Source organism: Eptatretus burgeri, chromosome 2, assembly GCF_056783735.1.
Source record: "Eptatretus burgeri isolate ZD-2024b chromosome 2, Ebu_testis_v1, whole genome shotgun sequence".
In the NCBI taxonomy this organism is placed as follows: domain Eukaryota; kingdom Metazoa; phylum Chordata; class Myxini; order Myxiniformes; family Myxinidae; genus Eptatretus; species Eptatretus burgeri.
The window spans coordinates 150,269,714-150,296,357 of NC_140962.1; the positions used below are offsets into that span (position 1 = coordinate 150,269,714).

Below are 26,644 nucleotides of genomic sequence, written 5' to 3' on the forward strand. Positions count from 1 at the left end.
CGGAGCCTTGAGAAAGTTCATAGTCGAGTAAGGAATGGGTGCAAGGACAGTTCCAGAGATTTATCATTTCGTACATCCACACAATGTTGTATAAACTCTGTATTCTTGGCCTGAACAAGCGACACAAAGGAGCCACTATTCCTCCTTGGGGTAGGTGTTCTAATAAATTTTATGTTAAAATTGCTCGCTTGGCTATCCAATGTGGATTTGCTGAAATTGTGTGCAAGGTTAGGGAATATCCAATTAGTGGGGCAGTAAGATCCAAGGTTCTGTACATTTCAGGCGGCAAATCAACATCATCGACATCTGTGAGTTCAGCATTTCCCAGTTGTAGAACCTGTTTGGTATATTTCTCGCCATGCTTTTTAATGTCGCGGCGCCTTACTCGAATATTTTACGTCATTTTAACTCGCACTCCTGTCATTTTAAAAGGGACACCTTTTATTCTTGAGCATTTTCAGAGTTTGCCAGACTAGAAAAGACACCAGAATACGGTGCTAAAGTACCAAATCGGAAGATCGCAAAATCACCAAAAGAACTACAGTACATTTGATCACACATTAATAAATGTACTGCACTGTAAGGTGGCTAAGAAGCAGTGTGAAAGTGTCACTTTCGAAGTGAAATATGATGTTATTCGGCAAATGGATTGCTGGTGAACGTGTAGCTAACATCGCGAAGTTATTAAGTTTGCCTCCGACTGTGGTTCGCACCATCCATAAAAAATGCCATTGTTCATTGAACAAGAAGGAAGATGTATGAAGGAGGCATATGAAGGATGTATCCATGCATTAGAGTTGTAAGTTTTAGTTTATTGTGAATATTGATTGTTATTTCCCGTTTCAGGGTAGAGACCCCATTTTCTGATATAATGAGGAGTCCTCAAGAGAAAGCAAAAATGAGATTTGTCCATGAATGTGGTTCAAATCACTCAAGTCCAAAGGAGTTTTCAGCGTGAAATGAACAAACCAGTGCCCGAGACGATCCGCACGAAGATGGGTGGATCAGTTTGAGGCTACATGAACTGTCCTGAAGAGGAAATCTGCTGGAAGGCCAAGAAAGTCAAATGAAAGGGTGAATGCTGTTATGGAGGCATTTACCAACAGCCCTAAAAAGTCAATTAGGAGAGCATCACTCGAGATAAACATTCCAAAAAGCTCCGTTCATGATATCCTTCATAAACAATTGAGGTTTAAATGGTGTAAAATGCAAACAATTCAAAAACTTCAAGAAAAGGATTATGAAATAAGAGTAAACGTTTGTCAAAGATGAATTGAACGGATAGAATCAGACGAACATTTTTATCATCCCTCATTTTGAGTGACGAGGCTACATTTCACATGTGAGGACAAATTAAATCTTTCACAATTGTAGGATATGGGGAGAATACAATCCGCATCAATTGTACGACATGAAAGCGATTTGCTGAAGGTAAACGTCTGCTGTGCCACGTCACGTTCTCACTTGTTTACACCCGATATCTTTGATGAACGCATAGTCACAGGCATTTCGAACCTCAATGTGATACGAGAGCTCTGAATTCCGCAACTCCAAGAAAAATCCTGACTTGTGACAAAGAGCTATCCTTTAACAGGATGGAACACCACCTCACTTTGCTCGAATTGTTGAAGTGTAGTTGAATCAAACTTTGCCAGACTGTTGGATCGGTCAAGGAGGACCGATGAAATGGCCCACTCGTTCACCCGATTTAACACTGAGATTCTTTTTTATCTCTGGGATTAAAATTTTTTTATTTTAATTTCCACTCGCAAAACAAGCGACCTTGAAGAACTTAAACATCGCATTGTTGATGCTGTGCCATCCATCCCGCCAACTGCGTTGGAAAAATGTTTTCTCAGAATTTGATTAGTGATTGATGGACGACATGTGGAAGCTTCTAAATAATTTGGTAATATAATATCTAAACAATATCATAACAAAAAATTAAATTAACTAATAAAACGTACCAGTTGAATGTATGTGCAGTCAACCCTCCAGTATCGTAGGGGGTTAGATTCCTGGGAAATGACGCGAAAGTTAAAACCATGATCGTGGAAACCAAGGACCAATGGGAAAAGGGGTTCGGTCAGACCATGCACGTCGGAGAAATGGTTGGGGACACGTTTCAGTCACAAAAAGGCCACCAGTCGGCCGTGATCTGATCTCGAAAAACATGACAGCTTCAGACCGCAGCAAGGTTACCTTCGACACACCTGCTGAAGGATATAATTAAATAAGGCCATTAATTATCATCAAAAGGGGTGTTTTAATTAACCCAATCACCCGATTTTCACTCAGGCACTTTCTTGGAGTTTTCTTAGCATGCATGCAAGGTTTGAGGCTGCTTGGTTTCAAGGTTTGAGAGTTATGGAGGAGACACAATGACACACACACACCTATTAGTGCAGATGAAAGGGCTAAATGGTCTAAACGTGAAAGATCTGAAAGTTGAATGGGCTGGAACATGAATCGTACTCAAGGTCGGTCCATTACCCCATCATTAAAAAGTTGATTGAAGTACAGGACCGTGCTGTCATTTGAAATGGAACGTACTGATAGAGATCATAATGATAGAGATGTTGAAGAATTAATGGAAGAAGAAGACGACAGTCCTCACATGGAAAGACCGAGGCTTCACCATATGTGTTTTGGTTTTATAAATCTTCATCTTTATATAATGGAGGGAACGTGTTGTGCATGTATCATCTACTCTTCCAAGATGATTTTACTGGAGATGCTGAAACTCTCAGGGATTAAAAGGGTGCCGTGAAGTTGTGCTTGTGCAAGTTTAGTTTCATTCCATCAAGTTTTGGGAAAAACAAATTTTTGCCCATCTTGGCATTTTCTTCATTTTGAGGGGGTGAGGGCAAGTTGGGGTTGAGGGGGGTTGCTAATTTTCAAAACATCTGACAAGGCCGAATTTGAGAAAGTTTCATAAGATAGGTCAAGGTGTGAGCCAATCTCTGCAACTTTGTTACCATCAAGGAGACCAGGAAATATTACACCCATCTGGTGGGTACTTGCTGGTACTCGACAGATAATTGTTGCACATCTGGCAACAATGATTGCCGGACTGTACGTAATATTCCACCATTAACCACACCGGTCATTAAACGTGCTTTTCTATTGCGGCTCCTGTCGGACTGTCATGTTAAGCAGTTAACCACCCCCGTCGAGGTGTGATTGACCCTCAGGAAATTGTGTCGCTGCAGCCCCACCCCCACCAGGTTGATTGACAGTCGTGCCCCCACCTACCCTCGTTTCACTTCCTCTTACGACACATAGTGATGCAGTTTTGCTCAATTTTCATGGATAACTCTTTGAAGTTTTGTCCTAAACTTAAACAAATTATATTAATAATCATAACAAAAGAAGAAGAATAATAATTGCAAGATGGATATGATGGATTGGTCAGTTTTGCAACTCAGCGATAAGATAAAAACGTTTTATGAGTGCGATTCGATGTGAAATCCTCCACAGATGACAGTTTGCTACTTTATAGGTTTATAAGTTTGTGTATTGGTGGATTATTTTAAAGAGGATATGTGTAATATTGAACCTGTGGAGTGTCCATGCCATCCCTACAAAGGCAGTCTCACGACTTCCTAATTTGAGATATCGTATGGATATGATGCACTACAGTACATACAAAACACTGTTTGCACTTACGTACCTTCAGTTCAGTGTGAGCAATCTCTAAAGGAACGTATTCGTGATGCCGATGTTTTCCAGCCATGCACATCAAGCACAGGAAGCTCTCATCATCCTTGCAATACAGTTGAATTGGTTTCCCACGATTTGTGCATCTCAGCTCCTCCACGTCCATTCCGGGCTCCACCAGTGTGTGCCCCTTCTCTTGGTGGGGCTTCACGTGTCTCTCACAGCACATGATCTCACAAGGAACACACCTCTTGGATGCCTTTCTATCACAAACCTCACAGTGACTCTTATCGTCTCCCGAGTTCACATCCTTTTCAGCCAAAGCATTATGTTCTACATCTTGGATCTCAACCCCCAATGTGACCTCTCCCTTTCCTAACTTTATCTGATCTACCAAGCTGGCAAGGATGACACTCTTTTTGAGTTTTGGCTTTTGAGGAAACACTTCACGGCAATTGGGACATGCAAAGACTGTGGCTTCTTCACTGCTTTTCCAGTAATTCTCCACACAGGCACAACAAAACGAGTGTCCACATGGCAGAGTAACAGGTTCCTTGAACAGTTTGAAACAGACAGCACATCTGAGCTCCTCCAAACAAACTCCAATTCTTGAGTAAGAAGATGACAAAGAGGAGGAAGAAGAAGAAGAAGATACATTTTCGTTGAGCTCAGAGTAAGATGATGAGTCAAGTTGAGACCTGCACATGGAGAGAGTTTGTCAAATATACGTCAGGTAAGAATATAACAACAACAATTGAATTAATAAAAGGAACAATTAGATTAGAATCACATAACAAGATTAAATACATTTCACAAACATGCCTCGAACACCCAAATTACATCCAAAATAACATGTCGTGCTCTGAGATTGATTGGCATTTGCTGGTGCTGCACAAGAACAGCAGTTTTTGGTTACACTCGATATAACCCGAAAAGGGAACATGCTACCAACAGAGCTATAACTGTTGATCTGATACTTGCACTCAGGATGACCAGCTCTCATGAAAAATAAAGGGGCATTCAGGCAAAAATGGGGGACAAATGGATACTGCGGACCACTCTTCTGGTGCAAGGGGGCCGCCAGAAGTGTCCTTGTAAGGTGAAGGGACAGTGCCCATCTGGTGGTTGGTTGTTGTTGTGGTGGTACATCCTTCCCTTCCTATCAAACCCCACACCATTCCATCAGCTCTCCTTGACAGATATATCAACGACTTCAACTAAAGAGATGGAAGACTGGAAGAGTTTATTTATACATTTATAATTTTACTTATTTTGGATAAATGTCACCACAAAACTGATCAAACACAAACCCATCATTAAGTAGCAACCAATGACAAAGTAATCTAAACAAGTTTCCACACCTTCTCACGGATATTTATTTATTTATGATCATATTCTGGACCCAGACTCGTACATGTGCAGGAACAAATTTGAAAAGAGAAGAGCCGGAATCAAACCCATGGGTATCCCATCGATCTGCTAGAGTGTCCGGTCACCGGATGTGAGGTAATCAATCAATAGAAATCAGACATTTTCATCAAGTTAATTTTTTGGGAAAAACTCCATGAAAATGTACTTTGCTTAACACACCGGTGTGGACTTTTATAATAGAGTGTGATGTACACTTTACTACCTCCGGGATATACTTTATACATCACCACATCCAATCAGGACATTGGGGGGGGGGGACCAAGAAGTGGAGAAACAAATATGAAGCCATGTCGGAGTGCCTCACTGTAGACGGTTCCAAATCCATTCTTGAAGCAGCCCAGAAGAATAACGACTAACGCATCACATCAGTCTTCCTGAATCGAGATGACCAGTCTCAATGCCTGAAGAATTTCACTCAGGACCCGAGGATCCTCATCCAGCAACCTCAACCAGTAAGCCAACACCAGGCCTTGGGAACAATGATGATGTCAATATAGAAACCCTGGATGGGAAAAACACCCAACATGCGACCATGGGTATCTGCTACCAGACCAAATTCCCAAGACTAAAGGAACCCAAATATATGGAAATACGTGCTGGGCAGATGAGAAGACGGTTTATGGGTTCAAAAAAAGACATTCAACCGTATTGGATGCCATCGAAAAGAGCATTATTTTATCTTTCTCAACCATCTGACAAAGATGGAATTTAAAGCCTGGTTTCAGGACAAAGACTTTGACTGGTTTCTGCAGGTCACTGTAAAGGTGATGTCTCTCTTCTCAGGATTCTGTTTGCTATTTTTGCACGACACCTTCTTTCAACATACAATTTACTATATGAACCTCATTTCCTTTCCTCCAACACAAAACTTTATTGTCAAAGAGACCGTGATGTGCTCCCTCAAGGTGGGGACTGAAGCGATGGAGGACTACGCTATCGTTACTTACAACCTTGCAGTGGCAATCAAAGCTTATTTGATCCAAGCCCTTGAAACACCTATATTCGACCGACTTCTCATCCTTGTTGGACATTTTCATGTGGAGCTGGCATTTTTTTTGGAGGGGGGGAGAGGGAGGGGGAGGGGTGTTTGGTACTTACACTCATGAGTCGGGGGCCGAGTTCCTGCAAATAGAATCGGGCGTTTTAGCTGAAGAGTCTCTTTCAGGATTTATGAGTGGAAAGTTTTACAACAGGTGCGTTGGAGTCCACAAAGTTTTGGCCGGTGTGATGGAAAGATCACGATACCTGCGATTTCTAAATACGTGTGTGAGTGAGGAGGAGGTGGAGGCACCGATGACAATTGTGGAGAATGCTCCCTCTGACCAAACAGAGATTAAAAACTATTTCTGGGATGTCAATATAGATTCTGGAGAATGAATCATTCCAAAATTATCTGACATTGAATGAACAATTTTTTAGCGAGGTGATGGAAGGATGACTGGGACCAACAGCATCCTTTTGGACCAAATATGTGTACATGGTTCAGAGGATATTCAGGAGATTTGCAAAGAGCAGTGCACACCACAAAGGATGTTGACTACACATCTTAGTTCTTCCAACAGTTGTCGACATGTTCTTCAGTCTGAATCGTCCGAATTATGCACGATGGGGAACTCTTTCTCGACAAACTGCGGAATGGTGATCCATCTTGCCAAGAGATTCTATACCTCGGAGCATTCTCCATTCACCGGACAAGGAGAAACTTTGTAAATAATGCCACCGATTTGAGCTTGGAGCAGACTGTCTCCAGGGACCCAGCCTCGCCACTGAAATAGTCCGAGTGTTGACCAGAAAAGCGTGCATTCGGGTCCGCACAATGTTTTTCTGCATTTTTGTCATCACCAGACCATCTGAATGAATGTTAGGATTGATGCCACTCTGGCACCCTTGAGCATTTTTGTAGAAACCCATTAATATGCAAATTAGCGGTGGCCATCGTCAAAATTATTATTTTTCTTAATATCTCCAAACGTAAGCATCCAAATAGCCTGGTTGAGGTGTCCACACCCATGTTTTTCGGGTCACTTGTCATGGTAAACCCACTCAAAATTTAATAACATGTAAATTTAGCTCATTAATATGCAAATTAGTAGTCACCATTATCAAAAGAATTTTTCTTCATATCTCCAGAAGAAAGCATCCAAACAGCCTGGTTCAGGTATCCAAACCCATGTTTTTAGGGTCATTGGTCATGATAAACCCACTTACAATTTGATAACATTGAAATTTAGCTCATTAATATGCAAATTAGCATAACCTTACCGCGTGAATTTGTCCATGCCGATCGGCGTTTTTGCAGTACAGTTATACAACAACAAAACTGTTTGAAAATAACTTGTGCAGAGCTGTTTATCCTCAGTACAGTTGTGAAGAAATGGCTGACCTCAGAAGATCAACAGCATGAACTGTTTCTGATCAAGTAAGTTGAGGCTTGTAATGTAATGAAAGAAAAATGGAGAACTGAGTTTTAAGTAAGAGTAATGTCTTCTGATACAGTAGAATGATCGATATTATTTGCAAGCAAGTTTTTTTATTATTATTCAACATGATCTGTCTGAATGAAACTGTGTATGTTATTGATTTTTAAAAGTACATAGGGTGGAACCTGTTTCCTGAGAATTTTTTTGAATATGAACAAAGAAATTAAATGTTTACTGATGTTTATAATTACCTCTATTTTAACAGGTTGAGGCTCCATCACCATGGGAGACTGTTTCTTCAGTCCCTGCGATGCAACTAAAGCTGGAAAACCTCTGGTAACAGTGGGTCCAGACAGAGTGCGAAGTATCATCTGGTCCAGCAAAGCAAGACAAGATGGTATACAGGAAGAGCTTGAACAGAGATTACAGGCAGACGAATCTATCGAGCTCAAATGCCATAGAGACTGTGTCAACATACACATCACGCTCACACATAGAAAGACACTTGAAACGAATGGGTAATGTCTGTTTGGAAGATGCTTCAACAAGCAAAAGAAGCCGCTGTTCAAAGACGACAGGATTTGACTTTGAAGAACATTGCATTTTTTGTGGAGAAAAGTGAATCATGGACTTTGATAAGAAGAATCCTCATCGTTGGCGGCGAGTTCTCCTTTAAAAGTTGTCCGATCAACACGATCTGCAGTCCTACAAACAAACTATTCTCGATGTTATCGATTCCCGCCAGGTCAAGATACGATTAATGGGCGCAATCAGCAATCTTCATGCTGCTGATGTGAGAAATCACGATGACTGCATAAAGTCCTCCATGGCACCCCGTTCTGTTGCAGCAGCAGCACACAGTGGCAGAGAAACTCAGGACATTGAGCCAGCTGTCAGTTCCACCATCCTATCAATGAAAAACGACATGTTGCACATCGGAAATTCAGTAGAAGTCTACAATATGTACAAGGATCATGGAGGAAAGCTATACTCTTGACGAACCCTGTTATCCAAATTGTTGGATATTCTTGGCTCTGAGCTTCTGGTTCTGTCTGGTGAAGGTGTCGCTGGTTTAATCTTGCTTCGCAGCAGAGCGTCTACTGCGATCAACTTCGTCGCATCAGATGAAGATGACGCTATTGATGTTTCCATAGAACGAATTGCCAAGAAGGTTGCACAGGAATCTAAGCAGTTGTCTGACCCCAGTTCCTATCAGACTAGAATTAATATAGATATTGTGAATGAAGCAGTGAGTTCAACCCTTCAATTGCTACTCTCGAAAATATCAGCTAAACTGGACTGCACACTTCCAGGAGCTCTGATAGGAAACATCACAATGAATATGATCACCAATCGACCAACTACACTCCAAATAGCACTGGAAACGTGATGAGGCATCAAGATCATTTACTTCCAATTATGCTGCCGCCCAACGTCGCTCTTGCACCACCAGAGATCTTGGAGCAAATACGATGTGGATGTTCCTCTGACAAGCAATGCTCCACAGCTCAATGCCGCCAAGTTACCATGCACAGTTTTCTGTACGTGCCATGGAGATACTGGCTGCAGGAGTGAGCGCACCAAGACATCTGCTGCATTTGCCCTTGATGATGACTGACACTGAATGAGACACCAAGCACGAAAGTAACCTTCATAAGGTTTACACACCTGTTATATATATGAACATTTGAATTACACAGGAATGTCTTCTTTTGTTCATGTCGTTAGCCGTTTTCATTGCATACTGTCGAATTGTTGAATCTGTATGAATAATAAAGTGATCTACAGTATATTCACAAAGACTGAAGTGTTTTTTGTCAATCTATATGTCTTTATCTACATTTTCAAGAATGGAGACTGCTAATTTGCATATTAATGAGCTAAATTTCAATGTTATCAAATTGTAAGTGGATTTATCATGAGTGACCCTAAAAACGTGGGTTTGGACACCTCAACCAGGCTGTTTGGATGCTTACTTCTGGAGATAAAGAAAAATTATTTTGATAATGGCAACTGCTAATTTGCATATTAATGAGCTAAATTTAATGTTCTTAAACTTTAAGTGGGTTTATCATGACCAGTGACCTTAAAAACATGGGTGTAGACACCTCAACCAGGCTATTTGGATGCTTTTTTAATAGTAATTTTGACAATGGCCACCGCTAATTTGCAAATTAATGGGTTTCCACAAAAATTCTCAAGGATGCCAGACTGGCATCAATCGGAATATTCATTCAGATGGTCTGGTGATCACAAAAATGCAGAAAAACATTGTGCGAACCCTAATGCAAGGTCATCTTGAAAAATGGTGTCTGACATCCGGACGAAAGGTATTGTTGCCTTTCGCAACTCGGAAAGTACATTCCGATGCTGGTCCATCACCACCACCCGGAGAGGGATGGCTGCCTCCGAATTACGAAATATCTTGGGGATGGAGTTGGGAGAACAGCCTGCGACGGTTCAGATTACTTTATCGGGTGTTTAAACCCACTACCAATTATTCCATGATTCAAGATGGCACTTTCAAAAAGGGAATAGGACGCAACGAACGGGGAACAGTTCGACAAGCACATCTATTGCACATACAACACAAGCAACAATCAAGGCATTAATGCAATTTACAGGCAGGAAACAATACAACAGACTATAATTATTATTTACACGCATTTATTGACAGTTCCACTTCAGGACGCAGCGCCACAGCAGTCATACAAAAGAAAAGGAAGACCTCCCTTTGGCAGCCGTCGAGTCCCCCTCCCACGACCGTTAGCGTGGTCGCGCCTGATTCCGACCTCCCACATGGCCGGCGAACCCTCTCCGGCACCCCTCGTCCGGACGAGCAGGTCCACCACAGGCCGCAGTGCAGTGCCTCCCGTCCGCGTCTCCACCAACAAGCCGCGCCGGGCCACGAGCACAGAAACGAGCGAGGAGGAAGGGAGCGCGAGCCTTTTTAAGGAGAGCGCAGAGAGAGCATGAACCGAGAAGAGAAGAGAGGACGCGCCTCGTGCGTGTCCGCCCTTATAGAGCGGGGCTCCGCCCTTCGCTCCGCCCCGTTTCTGGCTCCACCTCCCTTCTGGAAACTTTCCAAAAAGGGGCATTCCTCACTCCCGACCGCGTCACACCGCGCCGATTGGTGTCATGTCCACCAATCGGGGGCAAGCCGCCCCACCCCGCTTCTGTCACACTCCTCGGAGAAGCAGGCGGGAAAAATCCGCGCGCTATCGGAGTTTCTTCTTGTTATTTTTGCGTTCGAAGGTTTTCTACGCGGTTTGGGATGTTGCGTGGACCGTGGAGGATGGCGTAGTTGTTGTGGTGATGGTGGCGTGGTTGTGGTAGTGGTTATTTGGGAGCGATGTTGGTGGTGGCGGTGGAGATGTGGTTGGTCCAAAATAACGACAGGCAAAGAAAAACAGCCATCTCAAAGGGTCGCAGCCCGATGAACACACTAATTCCTTTTAAACAACGGTGGGGAACTAACTGCACATAAACTTACCGGCATAACTGATCGAAGGACCTTTCTGGTGTTGTGCAGATTTCCACAGCCGTAACAATATTATCACAGATTACCAAACATGCAGAAGTGTGTATTGAGCCCTCATTTTTGTTTCATTGTCTCTCGATTGTTTTGACAGATTTTTCCTGCAGTTGTGGAAGAGTCATATGTGGTCATGGAAAGTCGTAGAATAGGTGTGCGAACCCAGTAGTTGGCTTTGCACAGGTAGCCCATCCCCGCAGGATGCTCACTTCCTGAACACCCTGAATCTTCATCTGAAGAGTCTTGACGCACGGGGAGAGGAGGAGTGCGCAATCTATTTGCTTCACATGCACTAGGGAATGGTCTTGGGCTATTCGGCCACTTGTGCGCTGGAAACCGGCATGTCGGGCTTCATTGACATCTGCCATGTGTTTCTGACCATACGTGATGCATACGAAAGAGGACAATGTCTCAACATCCGGATGGTCTGTGTTTTGCGAGATTTTTGAATGTTTCGACGTACTTCCCTGTGACATCTTGTTGCTCCATTGCATCTTGTTGTATTTTCCCATTTTGTAGAATGCTGCAGTATAATCACAATCGGTGAAGGGATGTAACCCTTGCAGTGCTGCCATCACTCTGGGTTGCTTGTTCTCCAAAACACTGGCTCAGCCAGACATGTCAGTGTAGCGGCGATTCTTACCCTTTCCACAGTCCATGATATTTTTTCGACTGGCACGCTCCAGCTCGAGATCTACCAAGCATACCCAATAGGTTGATGGGTATGTCACTGTCTGAAGCCCTCAACCAAACATTCCCAGCCATTGTTGCTGTGTGGAAAGCAGTGTTACCCTCCTCGTGTTCGCCTTGGACTTTTTCTGATATCGATTTCCCTTCCAGCGCAGCACACACCTTGGTCAATCGTTCCTTGGCCATGCTTGCATCTGTCGCCTTAATGTAAGGTAGGACACGATGCAACAAGAAACCACCGTCGATCACAGTCGTGTCAATTCCAGGAAGAGTGACACTCATGATCAAATCTACTCGTCTTGATTCCAGTGTCCAGTGAAATCTGTCTTCAGGGGAGGACCATCACTACATGCCAAGAAGGGGGGGATCTGATGGGGGAAAGAGAGGATGTGCCAGAGATTGAACCCAGCAATGTGTTGTGAAGCAACAAGGAAGATCCTCCCAAATATGTCCCTGACTCCTTTGGCAACCACTCTCACTTGAGAAGCTTTATATTTCTTCTTCTCTTGTTCTCAGCAGTGAGATTTGCTCCCTTCATTCTCAGAACAGTTTGGAGGAATCGAAGACTCACCAGCACGCTCTTCCTCAAATTTCTGGCATTGCTCATGGCCCCTTGAAAGTGTTTGAAGCAGGGATGTCCGTGTCTCCTCTGTGGTAGCTTTTCTGGATGCCGTATTCAGAAGATCTTCAGATGTTTAAGCAGAGTTTTTGTCAGGGTCCCACAAATCCTTCATGCTATTGGCCAAAGCAATGTTGTGCTCATTGTCCTTTTTGACACGACATGAGTAAAGTTGTGTTGTCGAGCCGTCGAGCCGACCTGCGGCGTGGTGCAACTCCTCGGTAGGTTACCCGCACGGGTATTTAGGTATATCGACATTCGGCGATTCACCCTATTTCGCGTGGGTAGAATGCGGACTGGGTTGTGGTGAGGTTAAACCCCCACCCGTGACTAGCTCCTGGCGGTAGTTCCAAGGAGGGTCACAACTGAATTTTCCGACCGATGGGCGACGCGGTCACGATTTGAGTTACGTGGCCGATCGCACGCCGGCGGGCGCGAATTCGTAACAGTGGTGTCAGGAGTGGGATTCGAATCCACCCCGTCTCCAACTAAATCCATGGGAATCGGTTCAGAGGTGAGTGGAGCGACCCCTGATTCCCACCAAACACGAGCGATTTTTAAAAATTATTTATTCCACGGGATAAGATGGCATTTCAAGACGAACGGGTGCCGGGGGTATTAGGTATGTGTAGTAATGTAGAATCCATGGCCCGGGACGGTTCTTTTTGTAATTTTAATCCGCGGGGGAGCTCAACCCCATATTCTGAGCATGGACTTTGCCGGCAAACGGAGTCGCACAACGGCGGCACGATCGCACCTCAGCGCAGCACGGAGCAGGCGGCTATTTTTAGCGAAAGGCACGACACGAGGCGAGTGCTTTCAGGCACCGCATCAAACCACGTGGGCATGGCAGGCGGACATTGGCGAGCTTCGGAAACAATTGAAGGAAGAATGGGAAACAAAGCGAGAGGAGCAAAAACGGAAACACAATTTGGAAGTAAAGCAACTGGAGGAGAAGGTAAAAAGAGAACAGGAATATCACAAACAATTGAAAGAAAAAGCAAGGTTGGAGTATGGTGAGATGAGGAGGAAAAGGGATGAGATGCGCAAGGAAAGGGATGAACAGAGTGAGGAAAAATGGAAAAAAGTTTTTGAGATACTGGAACATGAAACCAAAGAGATGGAATTACAAAACGAGTTGAGGATGGTGAGAGAAGAAAGAACGACAGCAGAGAATGAAACGTTAAGAAACCACACTGTACAGATCAAACAGCTGGAAGCGAAGGCCAGATTAAAGAATGAGATGCAAGAAAGAGTAATCAAGGAAGAAAGAATGAGACAGGAGAAGGAAATCGGCCAATTGAAGGAAATAACGAGATTGCAGAATGAGGAACAAGAAAAACAGTGGAATGAAAAACAAAAAGAACAAATGAGACAGGAAAAGGAAATAAAGAGATTGCAGAATGAAGAACAAGAGACAGTGGAATAAAAAACACAAAGAAGAACGAATGAGACAGGAGAAGGAAATCGGCCAATTGAAGGAAATAACGAGATTGCAGAATGAGGAACAAGAGAGACAGTGGAATAGAAAACAAAAAGAACATGAATTTGAGGTTGACCATTTGAAAGAAAAGGCGAGACTGGAGTGCGAGGAGTTAGACAAAGAACAACGAACGAAACAGGAAAAAGAAACGATGAGATTGGAGAGGGAAGAACAAGAGGAACAGGGGGAGAGAAAACAAAAACTGCACGAATTTGAAATTAACCAATTCGAGGAGAAAGCAGAATTGGTGTCCATGGAGATTGAAAAACTCCGGAAAGAGAACGAAGAACTCAAAACGTTCTGAGAGGAGAAACGACTCAAAAGGAGCCAGGAAATGGAACAGCGCAATAAGGTGGGATGTGTGATATCACCACAAGGAGCAATGTCGATGGTGCAGGACTTGATCAACACCACTCGTCGGATGAAGGAACAGTTCGGACCAACCCTAATAAGGGAGACACAACTAAGAATGGAGGAGAGGGAAGTAACAGGGACGACACGACACGGGAGATAGAAAAAATAGAGAAACTGCACGATAAAGACGGGGTTAAGGACGAACACACACACATTGAGGTAGTGGAGGACCATGAGGGGGAGCAGGCAGAATGTTTTGTGACCCGGTGCAGGCAGCTTGATGGCCTCCTCCAGGAACGAGGGGAGGGAGTATGCCCCCTTGAAGCGGTTTACGACCAGGTGGGTCCGGTCGTGCTTCGCGGAGTTGAGAGGGCGAGTGCTGCAGACAGGTGCACTCTGAGCTTGGGGGGTATGGAGGCCCCCGAACCCATTGAGGTGGCACGAATCCCCGGCGTGGATGTCCCAGTGTGTGTGTACACGAGTGTGGTGAAATGCGTGCTGCAACACGTGCATAGCGTGGGTGCAAGGGCGTGTGTGAGAGCGATCGCGTGTATGGAAGAAACCCCGTGTGTGGATGACGTCCCGTGTATGAATGAAACACCGAGCGCAAGTAAAAAGGTGTGCGAGTGAAACACCGCGTGTGAGTGTCCCCACGGGTGTGAGTAGTAGGGGCTGTGTGAGGTCGCTGTATGTGAGGGAAATGACAGTCGGCATACGGGAACACGTAACCGCGTGTCCCGGTGTGAATGTCCTGGAGTGGTGTGTGAGCGTCGTAACACGCAGGAGTGCGAGTGTGGAATGGAGCTTGAGCGCGAGAGTGCGACGGAGACGGCGACAAATGAGGGACACGGGCCGAGTAGCGGCCGTAGCTGCATTGGGGACCGCGCCAGGTTTGCACGGCGGCGAGCGCGAGGTTCGGGCCGTGCAGCGCACAAGACCGCCACGTGCTCGCTTGCGGGAGTGCAACCCGGTCCGGAAACGCACGCGGTGAATGTTGCCGATCCCGCGACGGACAAAAGCCAGACTGGGTAGATGGATCGGAATGGATGGGTTCTCTGGGCGGGCGCGTGTGTGAAACTCTACGTGGCCTGCGCGGTGTGATCTGTTCGCAGAGCGCACGGCGCAGGTTACGGACGGGCAGAGCACATGTGCTCGCGTGGGGAACCCCTCGGAGTGCGAGGTTTGCTTTGAATGCACAGAGTGACGTAATGGCTGCACGAGTGGTTGGAATCCGGCAGGAGGGTGAAACCCCGCCGGATGGTGCTGGCCAGGAGGGACGAGGTACGCGAGCAGCTGCCGTGATGGCATGGGCAAGGTCCAAGGTGCGCGAGCTACGAGTTGCCGCGCTGGTGCTGGGCATTTGGGAAAAAAAAATGGAGAACAAAAGCAAGCCTCGGTTTCGGATGAACTGGATTCCCTCGGCAGGGGTGAAAGACCCCCCCCCCTGTCTGGGGCACAGGATATTACTAGTTAGGGGGATGGGTTCGTATTAGTGAGACCGACTTCATGGGGCAGGGGTAAGTCCTCATGGAGTCCGTGGAATGGATTAGTTTGAGGGATTTAAGTCAGATTTAGGTTGGGAAATGAAATTGATTTTAGGATTTCGGAGACGGAGACAGACTGTGAGTGTGTAGAGGGGACGTAGTTCAGCTGCGTAGTGTTAAAAGGAACGTGCTGTAGTTTAAGGGATAACGAGGGAGCACGAGGTAGTTAGGGGATGTAGTGAGCAGGATGGCAGAGTTCAGCGATGGGTGTGTTGAAGAGTTGTGAGGTGGAGACTTGATGAGTGAGTGAGGCCAGCGAGTATGTGTGAATGGAGTGAATGGGGAATACATGGTGCGATGAGTGATTGGGGGTGAGGAGTGATTCCCGCCCAAGATATCCCGGGGTCAGAGTAATCTGAGTTCGGGGGTTAGTCAAATTGACAAAATGGAGTTCGTTTTGCTGTTGGTGGGGAAGTCGACTTGAAACCCGCTTGGAGGGGTGCAGGAACCCTGTTGACGGGTTGGGAGCGTGGCTGCGAACGGTGAGTATCGCTGAGTGGGTACCCCAGGCACCGGGCTAGTCGGCCGCGGTTGGCCAAGAGCCCATGGGGGGCCGGGATAGCGTAGTGGGCACGGGTGACCCGCTGATGCGGGGCCCAGGGCGCCATAGGCCGCGTGGGCAGTGCATTGGGCGCGATTACCCAGGGAAGGGGCCCGGGGCGCCAGCCTGCCACGCGGGCGTTGAGGGGGAGTTGCCAGGGAGGGCACTCCCCAGTTTAGGGAGCTGGTAGGCTCGGAGGCAGTGTAGTGTCCAGGGGTGCCATTGTTTGGGAATCGGCAGAGGGTGGTTCCTGCCAAGGGAGCCACGCGTCCCAGCCACGAAACCGTGCAAGGGCACGTGGGAAAATATGAGGGCAAGGCCCAAAATTGTGAGGACACCAACACAGGCGACGGGAATCTTGGTTGTGAGAACCGATAGTTTAAGCGAGAGGCGCTTGTTGAAAGCCCCGGGGTAGTTTAAAAGTTAAATGGATAGGGTAGATAGGAAGTGTACCCCTCCGCACCATCCATCCCTTCGCTCTCGTTGTGGGCCGCTGGACCCACTTTGGGTAATGATCGCTGAAATCTGAGGAGGCCATTCTGAGGCTTCATCGGGCCTCGACACAGGACGCTAGCTCTCCCTTATTCCCCTCCAGGAAGGGAACGTAGGTGTTGGGAGTAGGCTAGGAGGCAATAGGTTAGCCGAACAAGGAGAGTAAAGGGGGTTCGGGGACGATTTATAGAGGGGAAGTAAAAATAAAAATAAAAACAACAAAAAAATAAGTTGGGGCGAAATTGAGTTTTACAAAGTAAGGGAGTGGGTAGGCACAGAGACAGGCAAAGGCGATAGGTTGTGAGGGAGACAGTCAGTTAGGTCCGAGACCGCCTTCCGAGTGGCCAGTACCACCGCACTCCCTCCACCAACCGCCATCTCAAGGCAAGGTGCCGGCAAACTTCTTCGGCTGGCTGTTTTACTGCAAGGCCCGTGCCGGTCGTTCATCTGCCGGCTCTTGCTTCAAGGCCTGTGCCGGTCGTTTCGTATGCCGGCTGTTTGCTTCAAGGCCTGTGCCGGCCACTTCATCAGCTGGCTGTTTTTGCCACAACGGCCTTATTTTGCCATGCCTTGCCTGCCTGCCTTTGCCTTGGCCCATGCCCACCAACCCCCGTTCTGTTTTGCACCCTCCCCCCCTTTGTTCATTGCCATGTGCGTCAGGATCATCACGCAAGTTGTGAGGATTGCCCTGTTGGCAGCTGCAACACGGGACTGCATTGGCGGCCCGTGCACCGGTTGTGACTTTTGCGCTTTTTCCTGCAGAGTCCATAGATCCTGGGCCATGGTGTAGTGTAAAATGTATAAGTTAAGGTCAAGGTGTAATTCGAAATGTGTTTTGTGCCCCCGGCATGTTTGTTTTAGCGCCGCCAATTTATTTAAGTCGTCTGTATGAGTGGGTTTGTTCAGTTAGTTACTCAGCCCATAGGTTATTTATTTTGGGGACCCGAATACACTGAATGTCGCACTCAGGGATCCGAAGGTAAAACGACAAATGATGGCACACGAAAATTCGATGACTCGGGATGAGTCTGTAAAAAGGGGAGGGGGTAGTGTTACGGCTGTGGAAATCTGCACAACACCAGAAAAGGTCCTCAGATCAGTTGTGCCGGTAAGTTTTTGTGCAGTTAGTTGCCCACCGCTGTTTAAAGGGAATTTGTGTGTTCATCGGGCTGCGACCCTTTGAGATAGCCGTATTTCTTTGCCTGTCGTTATTTTGGACCAACCACATCTCCACCGCCACCACCAGCATCGCTCCCAAATAACCACTACCACAACCACGCCACCATCACCACAACAATTACGCCATCTTCCACGGACCACGCTGCAACCCAAACCGCGTTGAAAACCGTCAAACGCAAAAAAAAAACAAGAAGAAACTCCGATGGCGCACGGATTTTTCCCGCCTGTTTCTCCGAGGAGTGTGACAGAAGTGGGGTGGGGCGGCTCACCCCCGATTAGTGGACGCGCGGTATGACACGGTCGGGAGTGAGGAACGCCCCTTTTTGGGAAGCTTCCAGAAGGGAGGTGGAGCCAGAAACGGGGCGGAGCGAAGGGCGGAGCCCCGCTCTATAAGGGCGGACACGCACGAGGCGCGTCCTCTCTTTTCTTCTCTTCTCTTCTCGGTTCATGCTCTCTCCTCCAAGTCTCGGATGCTCTCTCTGCACTCTGTCTCTCCTCAAAAAGGCTCGCGCTCCCTTCCTCCTCGCACGTTCCTGCGCTCGTGGCCCGGCGCGGCTTGTTGGTGGAGACGCGGACGGGAGGCGCCGCAGTGAAGCCTGTGGTGGACCTGTGCGTCTGGACGAGGGGTGCCGGAGAGGGTTCGCCGGCCGCGTGGGAGCTCGGAACCAGGCGCGACCACGCTAACGGTCATGGGAGGGGGACTCGATGGCCACCAAAGGGTGGTCTTCCTTTTCTTTTCTTTTGTATGACTGCTGTGGCACTGTGTCCTGAAGTAGAACCGTCAATAAGTGCGTGTAAATAATAATTATAGTCGGTTGTCTTGTTTCCTGCCTGTAAATTGCATTACTGCCTTGATTGTTGCTTGTGTTGTATGTGCAATAAATGTGCTTGTCGAACTGTTCCCCGTTCGTTGCGTCCTATTCCCTTTTTGAAAGTGCCATCTTGAATCGTGGAATAATTGGTAGTGGGTTTAAACACCCGATAAAGTAATCTGAACCGTCCAGGTCGGCGATAACACCGCTCGGTTATCCCTGAAGTACGGAATGAACCGCTTAAGCGGTTCGTGTCTGGAGCCGACCTGCGGCGTGGTGCAACTCCTCGGAAGATTACCCGCGCGGGTATTTAGGTATATCGACATTCGGCGATTCACCCTATTTCGCGCGGGTAGAATGCGGACTGGGTTGTGGTGAGGTTAAACCCCCACCCGTGACTAGCTCCTGGTGGTAGTTCCAAGGAGGGTCACGACTGAATTGTCCGACCGGTGGGCGACGCGGTCACGATTTGACTTACCTGGCCGATCGCACGCCGGCGGGCGCGAATTCGTAACAATATGCTTCTTCGTGTGCGTGTAACAATCCTTACATCCGATTGGTTGGACAGCTGCCCTGACTCCACCAAAAATTGTAACTTCGATGCGTATTCAAGATTCTTCACTTCACAAAAAATATATTTAATTCTTCGTGAAGTGAAGAATATATTTAACAGCCCCCCCCTCCACCCCTCACCTACTCCCGCCTTCCAAGGAATATATTTAATTTAGGATAATTTATTGAAACGAATTTATTAACACAATTAGGTTACTGAGGGTGGAACCAGGATTTCTGTGGGTGGTGGGGGTAGTGGAGGGGGGGGGGGAGCAGAATATCTGGGAAATCACCTTGTCATAAAAAGGGTACATGTATGCATGCCTCAGCTCCGATCTATGTATGCAGCGAATTTGACGATTCTACATTCTCACTGTGTGTCGTAATCTTGATGCAACTAAATTCAGGGAACCAGTAAAAAAAGGTTTAAGGTGTCTATGGTTTACTATCGAGCAAATTCAACAGGAAATCTCTGGGTCAGAGAATTTGAGACTTTGAAATTGATTCGTTGAAACCAGGTTCAGTGTAATGCAGGTTTATTACATTGAGACACTGGTAGTTAAAAACTCACGTTACCACAACTTGAGGTACTCGGCGTCAACATTGTGACCACACCACATGCTCAATGAAACACGCAACTAATGCTCATTCTTTGCGGATGTTTGACGGCAAACATATTCACTTCAACGTCAGAGTGGACATGTAAGAGAGGCTACACGTTCATGCGGTCTTCACCTACAGTCGAGTGGAGATACCTCTTCAACAGACGTAACTCGCTGTTTTCCCTTTTGACCTCACAAGATGTCACCGATTGTGCACAAAATCTTGAGCATCTTGTGTTTGTTATCATAGCCAGAAGCTCTGCTGATTGCTCCAAATGCAGAATTTGACAATCTGGCACTCAAGTCCTCCTCCACTTCACAACCCACATCTCAACCTCAGCCTGAACTTCAGCCTCTCCTTCCAGATCCTTTTTACGTTTCGTAGAAATATTTTATGCCCTCCTTCCAAATATTGACTGAGGGTACCGAATCTGCTATGTAGGATGGAACAAGGAGAACCTTCACGGCTCTGCTGGCCAGACCTTCAAGGTGGTAGCGTAGTTGTGCGAGAGGATGATCCATGAACGGTAAGGCCAAAGCTTATCGAGTTGTCCGATGGCGAATCGGACACAATATTCACCCTCAACATCTGCCGGCTGCAGTGTTGTGGCACGGAAGCTTGTCCGTCCACCGAGGCTGCCTGATGTTCTGCTTCAATGAACCATTCATTGACTTTCTCATACATGTCATTTCGGGCAGCACTAACCGCATTTATGACTGTTCCGACCTTACTGTAGGTAGTGATAACATCTTGATAACGGGATTTCAAATTCTGGCTCAGGATCTTGGTGTGGGCAAGACAATTGTGCAGTACTACCACGTGAATAAAGGGAGGCACAAAACACCCCTCCCTTTATATGAGACGGTTTCCCTGCATGCAACATCAACACAGGGATTGAAAATTAGTCTCAGCTTCCACTGGACAAAATCAGCTGCAAATTTCATAAGTAAATCATTTGTACGTCAAGGTAACATGTTCCAAATCACTGCAACGTCCTTTTCCGCATTCTTGAGTCTTTAATAAAAACCCACGAAATTCACGTTGGTGTCTGTCAATCTGTCTGAAGTATTTTGGCGCTCATATCTCAGAGGCTGTACAATGAAACGAGCTGAAACTTGGAATACACAATGGGCCACCAAGTCTAATTAGTGGCTTTCGAAACAAATTTCACCTCAGTGCCATGTTATTAATTTATTTGCAAGTTTTTTTCTCATTGGCCATGAGCTTGAGTTTTGTTCTTGTGCGGTACAATTATGCAACGGCAGTGTTGTTAGAAGCAGACACTCCTGCAGCAATCAAGGGAAGCACAAAGCACCCCTCCCTTTATATGGGATGGTTTCTCTGTGTGCAACTTGAACACAGGGACTGAAAATTCTGACCAGTGGGGAGGGGGGGTTGCCCCCCAAAATATGTATTTCCTTTCTTCTTCGAAAAACTTGACCACAACCTTCAACATCCGTGATATACCAAAGTTTGTTCACGACACTGAAAATAAAATAAAAGAATCTGGGTCAAAGGGGTGAAGAGGGGGTATGCCCCCCAAAATATGGATTTGCTTTCCTCTCGGAACCTCCACACACAATTTTGATGAAATTTGACGACAACATTCATCACCTGTGATCGACCAAAGTTTGTTCATGCTGGATATATAATATATATATACATATATATATATATATATATATATATATATATATATATATATATATATATTAAACAAACACAAGTCTGAAGACGACAATGGTTCACGAGCGGTATTTGACGATGTAGATTGTTTCAGAAGTCAAGGATGAGACAATGGGATAATTTTTGACCAAGTTATAATTAATTATAGTGGCCTTCAATCAACAGCTGCAAAATGTCGAAAACCCGGTTTCGTTGAACAACTTTGAAAATTTGACCTTTGCATAACCTTTAAAGGTCACAAAGCAATGTTGTGGACATAAAAATAAGGAAACAGGGTACATGCTATAGCTTATTGGAGTTAGTTCATCGAAGAAGGTCCAAAACCCGGTTCGATTCCAACAACTTTGTGGCCTTTAAAGGTCAAAGGTCAAGGATTATGACCTTTGGTGCAAAACTTCCTCTGGAACATTCGAGGAACAATATAACGTCATATAGGCTACATGGCATTTCGCACTCCTCGGATTATCCATACTTTGATGAAATCAGCGTAAAAACAAACTTGAAGGGGCGCCACGGGCAAGGTGTTCGGGATAGAGCAAAATGGTTTCAAGACTTTAGGTGGGGAATGACCTCAAGATTATGCAAAAAATATATTGTCATCCTAACTCTAAGTTTGGGCGGTAGGATGATTTTTACGTCAAAATTCGCAATTTTCTAAGTTCGTGACCTTGTGACCTTGACCTTGGGCCGAAAATGAAAAATCGAGCTTCGTGGGGCTATGCAGGTGCCATTTGAGCTAACCAAATACCGAAACCCCTGCCAGATTGGACAAACCTCTTCGGAGAAGATGTAAATTGAAACCGGCTACCCCCTAAAAACACATGTTTTTTGGGCAAGGCTCCACCATAATGGGCGCAGCACGCCCATTCTCTGGAAAACACAAATTGATCATGATATAAACCTCCCACCAAAATTTTATCAAGATCGGATCAAAACCCACGGAGCTATGCTCGGGAGATAGACAGACAGACAGACACACACACCCATAACGAATATAGTGGTCACTTAACTTACTGACTCGTGAGCCAATAGTGGTCACTTAACTTACTGACTCGTGAACCAAAATAATTATCGGATCCAGATCTTCACCAAAATTGAATCAATTCTTCCTTGTCACACACCCAACATGTCCATGTTTCATCCAAATCCGTCCAAAACTTTGAGATATCGTGCGAAATACCATTTTTGGACCGATCTCTTAATGGTGAAGAATCACTTAAAAATTCTAGTATTCAGATCTCGTATCCGGATCTTCACCAAAATTGAATCAGTTCATTCTCGTCACACACCCAACCTGCCCAAAAAAATTCATCCGGATACGTCCACAACTTGAGATATTCTGCACACAGAGACAAACAAACACACAAACAAAGACAGAAAGAAAGGGGTGAAAACATAACCTTCACCTTCGGTGGTAGAGATAATTCAGGGCACTGGACAAGTGGACTCAGGGGGGCGGGGGGGAATCAAAAAAAAAAAAAAATCGGTTTTTCAGGTGCTCTAACTCAAGACGAAAACTTGCCGAACCATGGAATCCTGTGATAGAGAAACCGCTCCACTCTTGGGGGGAGGGGGGGGAGTGCCTGGGGGATAGAAAAGGCCATTTATATGGTATGTGCCAAACAATAGAAAAGGCCATTTATATGGTATGTGCCACATGCCAAACAACAGAAAAGGGATATTCAATGACTTGTGGAAAATGCCGAACAATAGAAAAGGGATATTCCATTACTTGTGAAAAATGCCAAACAATAGAAAAGGGATATTCCATTACTTGTGAAAAATACCAAACAACAGAAAAGGGATATTCCATGACTTGCGGAAAAAGCCAAACAATAGACAAGGGATATTCCATGACTTGTGGAAAAAGCCAAACAATAGAAAAGGGATATTCCATGACTTGTGGATAAAGCCAAACAATATAAAAAGGATATTCCATGACTTGTGGAAGAAGCCAAACAATAGAAAAGGGAGATTCCATGACTTGTGGAAAATGCCAAACAGAAAATGTCGAACATTGAAAAAATATCGAGTGTGTGCTGTTCTACCCTGATGGTGTTCGGAGGAACCAAGTAATGATCGAGAGAAGTTCATCTGAATGGATACTGATAAATAAATTAATCACACACATTATCTTGTGTGTGTTCGTTTTAAACTTACAAAACAAACTTTACATCCTGTACCTGTAGGGTGTCCCTTCAGATGAACTTCTCTCGAGCATTACTTGGTCTCTCCTAACACAACGAGGGTAGGACAGAACACACACAACACGAGATGTTTTCAATGTTTCACATTTTCTATTGTTCGGAATTTTCCACAAGTAATGGAATATCCCTTTCCTGTTGTTTACCACGTGACATACCATGTGAATGACCTTTTCTATGCCCCCAAGGCATTGTTCCCAGCAACGTTGAATTTGAACCGAGTTATGGCAACGAGTCACGGCCCTGCTTGTTTGTGCGTCACCATTGGAGGTGATGTCTGAAGACGTGTCTGCCAGAGATTCCTCAATGGCTTCGGAGTTGTCCATGAAATTGGCGATAGATCAGGTCGTTGGACGAACCTGGTCGTGCACGGATGTACGAGTGGATTGTAGTTTCGGTAGTTTTACAATCCATTGCACGAGATTACTTTCGTTAAATACAAATTGAAATCATCACCTCCTCAAACACATAAATGACGTCATTGATGAAGAATTTTCCATCGAGTTCCCCAACCCAGGATTTAAACAATGGTTGTCGCAGTGAACATCCTGGGCTTGCTTGGTCTCCGTGACGACGACAGCAGCTGCTCCGTTCCACGTGGACAGAACAAAAGCGAAACGGACCAACGTGGCCGATGAACGTAATCTCTGCCGTCACCGCCACGAACACCGAGTCTCTTGAACTCAGAAAACACAGAAGAGGGTAAAAAGGAAGTTTTTTTTTCGATTTGACACAAATGGAGATTTCCACCCGATTTGAACGTTCCTCGATGAGGGAGTGAGCGCCGAAATAGACCTGTTCCTCCTTCGGTTGGTCGGCTTGGCCCGGCACAGCGAGCGGACGCTCATGGCGATCCATCAGGATATCCTGTCCGATCAATCCATAAATCACAAACAAACATCGCATTTACCTCAATATGTCTGATATTTCGCGGCACGTCGCCACTTTGACCTGAACCTCCAACTTCTCATTCCTCTTCCTCTTCTTTATCCGTTGATGTCGTGACATGATTTATATCGAAAATGGCGATGAAATCGTCTTGATAACAGAAAACAAACTGCAACCGAACTCAAATCAACCGGCTCGTGTTTAACTCCAAAGAGAACCGATTAAAAAGGAGCGATTTGATTGGTCGGTGGGAACGTGGCTGAAACCACGTGACGGTGGGTCGCCGACCAATCATATCGCTCGTTGCAGTCGCTGGTTCTGTGGCGTGATCGGGACACCAAATTAATTAACAAAATGGTGTCTGAGCCGCGTCACCCACAGCGATATTTTTAATATTAAATCCATCTTTAACCACATTTTCTGCAGCCATCGATCCGATTAACCTCTCAATTACAGAAAATATGGCGAGTTTTTGAAGAGAAAAAAGCAACTTGCCATGGCACCACGCGCCCCGCCCCCCCCCCGCCCCACTTATTAAAAATTACACGGAAAGAAAAACAACCAACCATAATAAACCATTATTACATACCGACCGGAATAAACTATTACATACCGACCGGAAGAAACCATAATTACATACCGACCGGAAGAAACCATAATTACATACCGACCGGAAGAAACCATAATTACATACCGACCGGAAGAAACCATTATTACATACCGACCGGAAGAAACCATTATTACATACCGACCGGAATAAACCATTATTACATACCGACCGGAATAAACCATTATTACATACCGACCGGAATAAACCATTATTACATACCGACCGGAATAAACCATTTTACATACCGACCGGAATAAACCATTATTACATACCGACCGGAATAAACCATTGCATACCGACCATAATAAACCATTACATACCGACCATAATAAACCATTATTACATACCGACCGGAATAAACCATTATTACACACCGCCCATAATAAACCATTATTACATACCGACCGGAATAAACCATGATTACATACCGACCGGAATAAACTGTCATTATAACACACCGACCGTAATAAACCATTATTATTACACACTGACCCCAATAAACCATTATTATAACACACTGACCCGAATAAGCCATTATAATTACACACTGACCCCAATAAACCATTATTATAACACACTGACCCGAATAAACCATTATTATTACATACTGACCCTAATAAACCATTATTATAACATACCGACCCTAATAAACCGTGATTATTACACACCGATCATAACGAACCGTGATTATTACACACCAACCATAATGAACGGTGATTATCACACACCAACCGTAAGGAAACGTGATTATCACACAGCGACCGTAACGAACCGTGATTATTACACACCGACCGCAAGGAACCGTGATTATTACACATCGACCTAACGAACCGTGATTATTACACACCGACCTTAACGAACCGTGATTATTACACACCGACCGTAAGGAACCGTGATTATTACATACCGACCGTAAGGAACCGTGATTATTACACACCGACCGTAACGAACCGTGATTATTACACACCGACCGTAACGAACCGTGATTATTACACACCGACCGTAACGAACCGTGATTATTACACACCGACCGTAACGAACCGTGATTATTACACACCGACCGTAACGAACCGTGATTATTACACACCGACCGTAATGAACCGTGATTGTTACACACCGACCGTAACGAACCGTGATTGTTACACACCGACCGTAACGAACCGTGATTGTTACACACCGACCATAACGAACCGTGATTATTACACACCGACCGTAACGAACCGTGATTATTACACACCGACCGTAACGAACCGTGATTATTACACACCGACCGTAACGAACCGTGATTATTACACACCGACCGTAACGAACCGTGATTGTTACACACCGACCGTAACGAAC

At 45.5% G+C, this 26,644-nt stretch overlaps 2 protein-coding genes across 7 annotated transcripts in view; one reads left to right on the forward strand and one right to left on the reverse strand.

Moving 5' to 3' along the window:
• LOC147033531 (E3 ubiquitin/ISG15 ligase TRIM25-like) overlaps positions 1 to 26,644 on the forward strand; it is a 472,162-nt gene that overhangs the window by 300,568 nt on the left and 144,950 nt on the right. The gene's annotated exons all lie outside the window — the stretch shown is intronic.
• Positions 1 to 26,644, reverse strand: part of LOC147033536 (E3 ubiquitin-protein ligase TRIM39-like) — a 136,147-nt gene that overhangs the window by 26,072 nt on the left and 83,431 nt on the right. For all 3 annotated transcript variants that reach the window (XR_015051283.1, XM_085855065.1, XM_085855057.1), the window contains one exon: positions 3,674 to 4,358. Coding sequence is in view for 2 of the 3 variants with exons in the window: in XM_085855065.1 (XP_085711191.1) it covers positions 3,674 to 4,358 (685 nt within the window). In the remaining variant the exon portion in view is untranslated. The remainder of the gene's footprint in view (positions 1 to 3,673; positions 4,359 to 26,644) is intronic.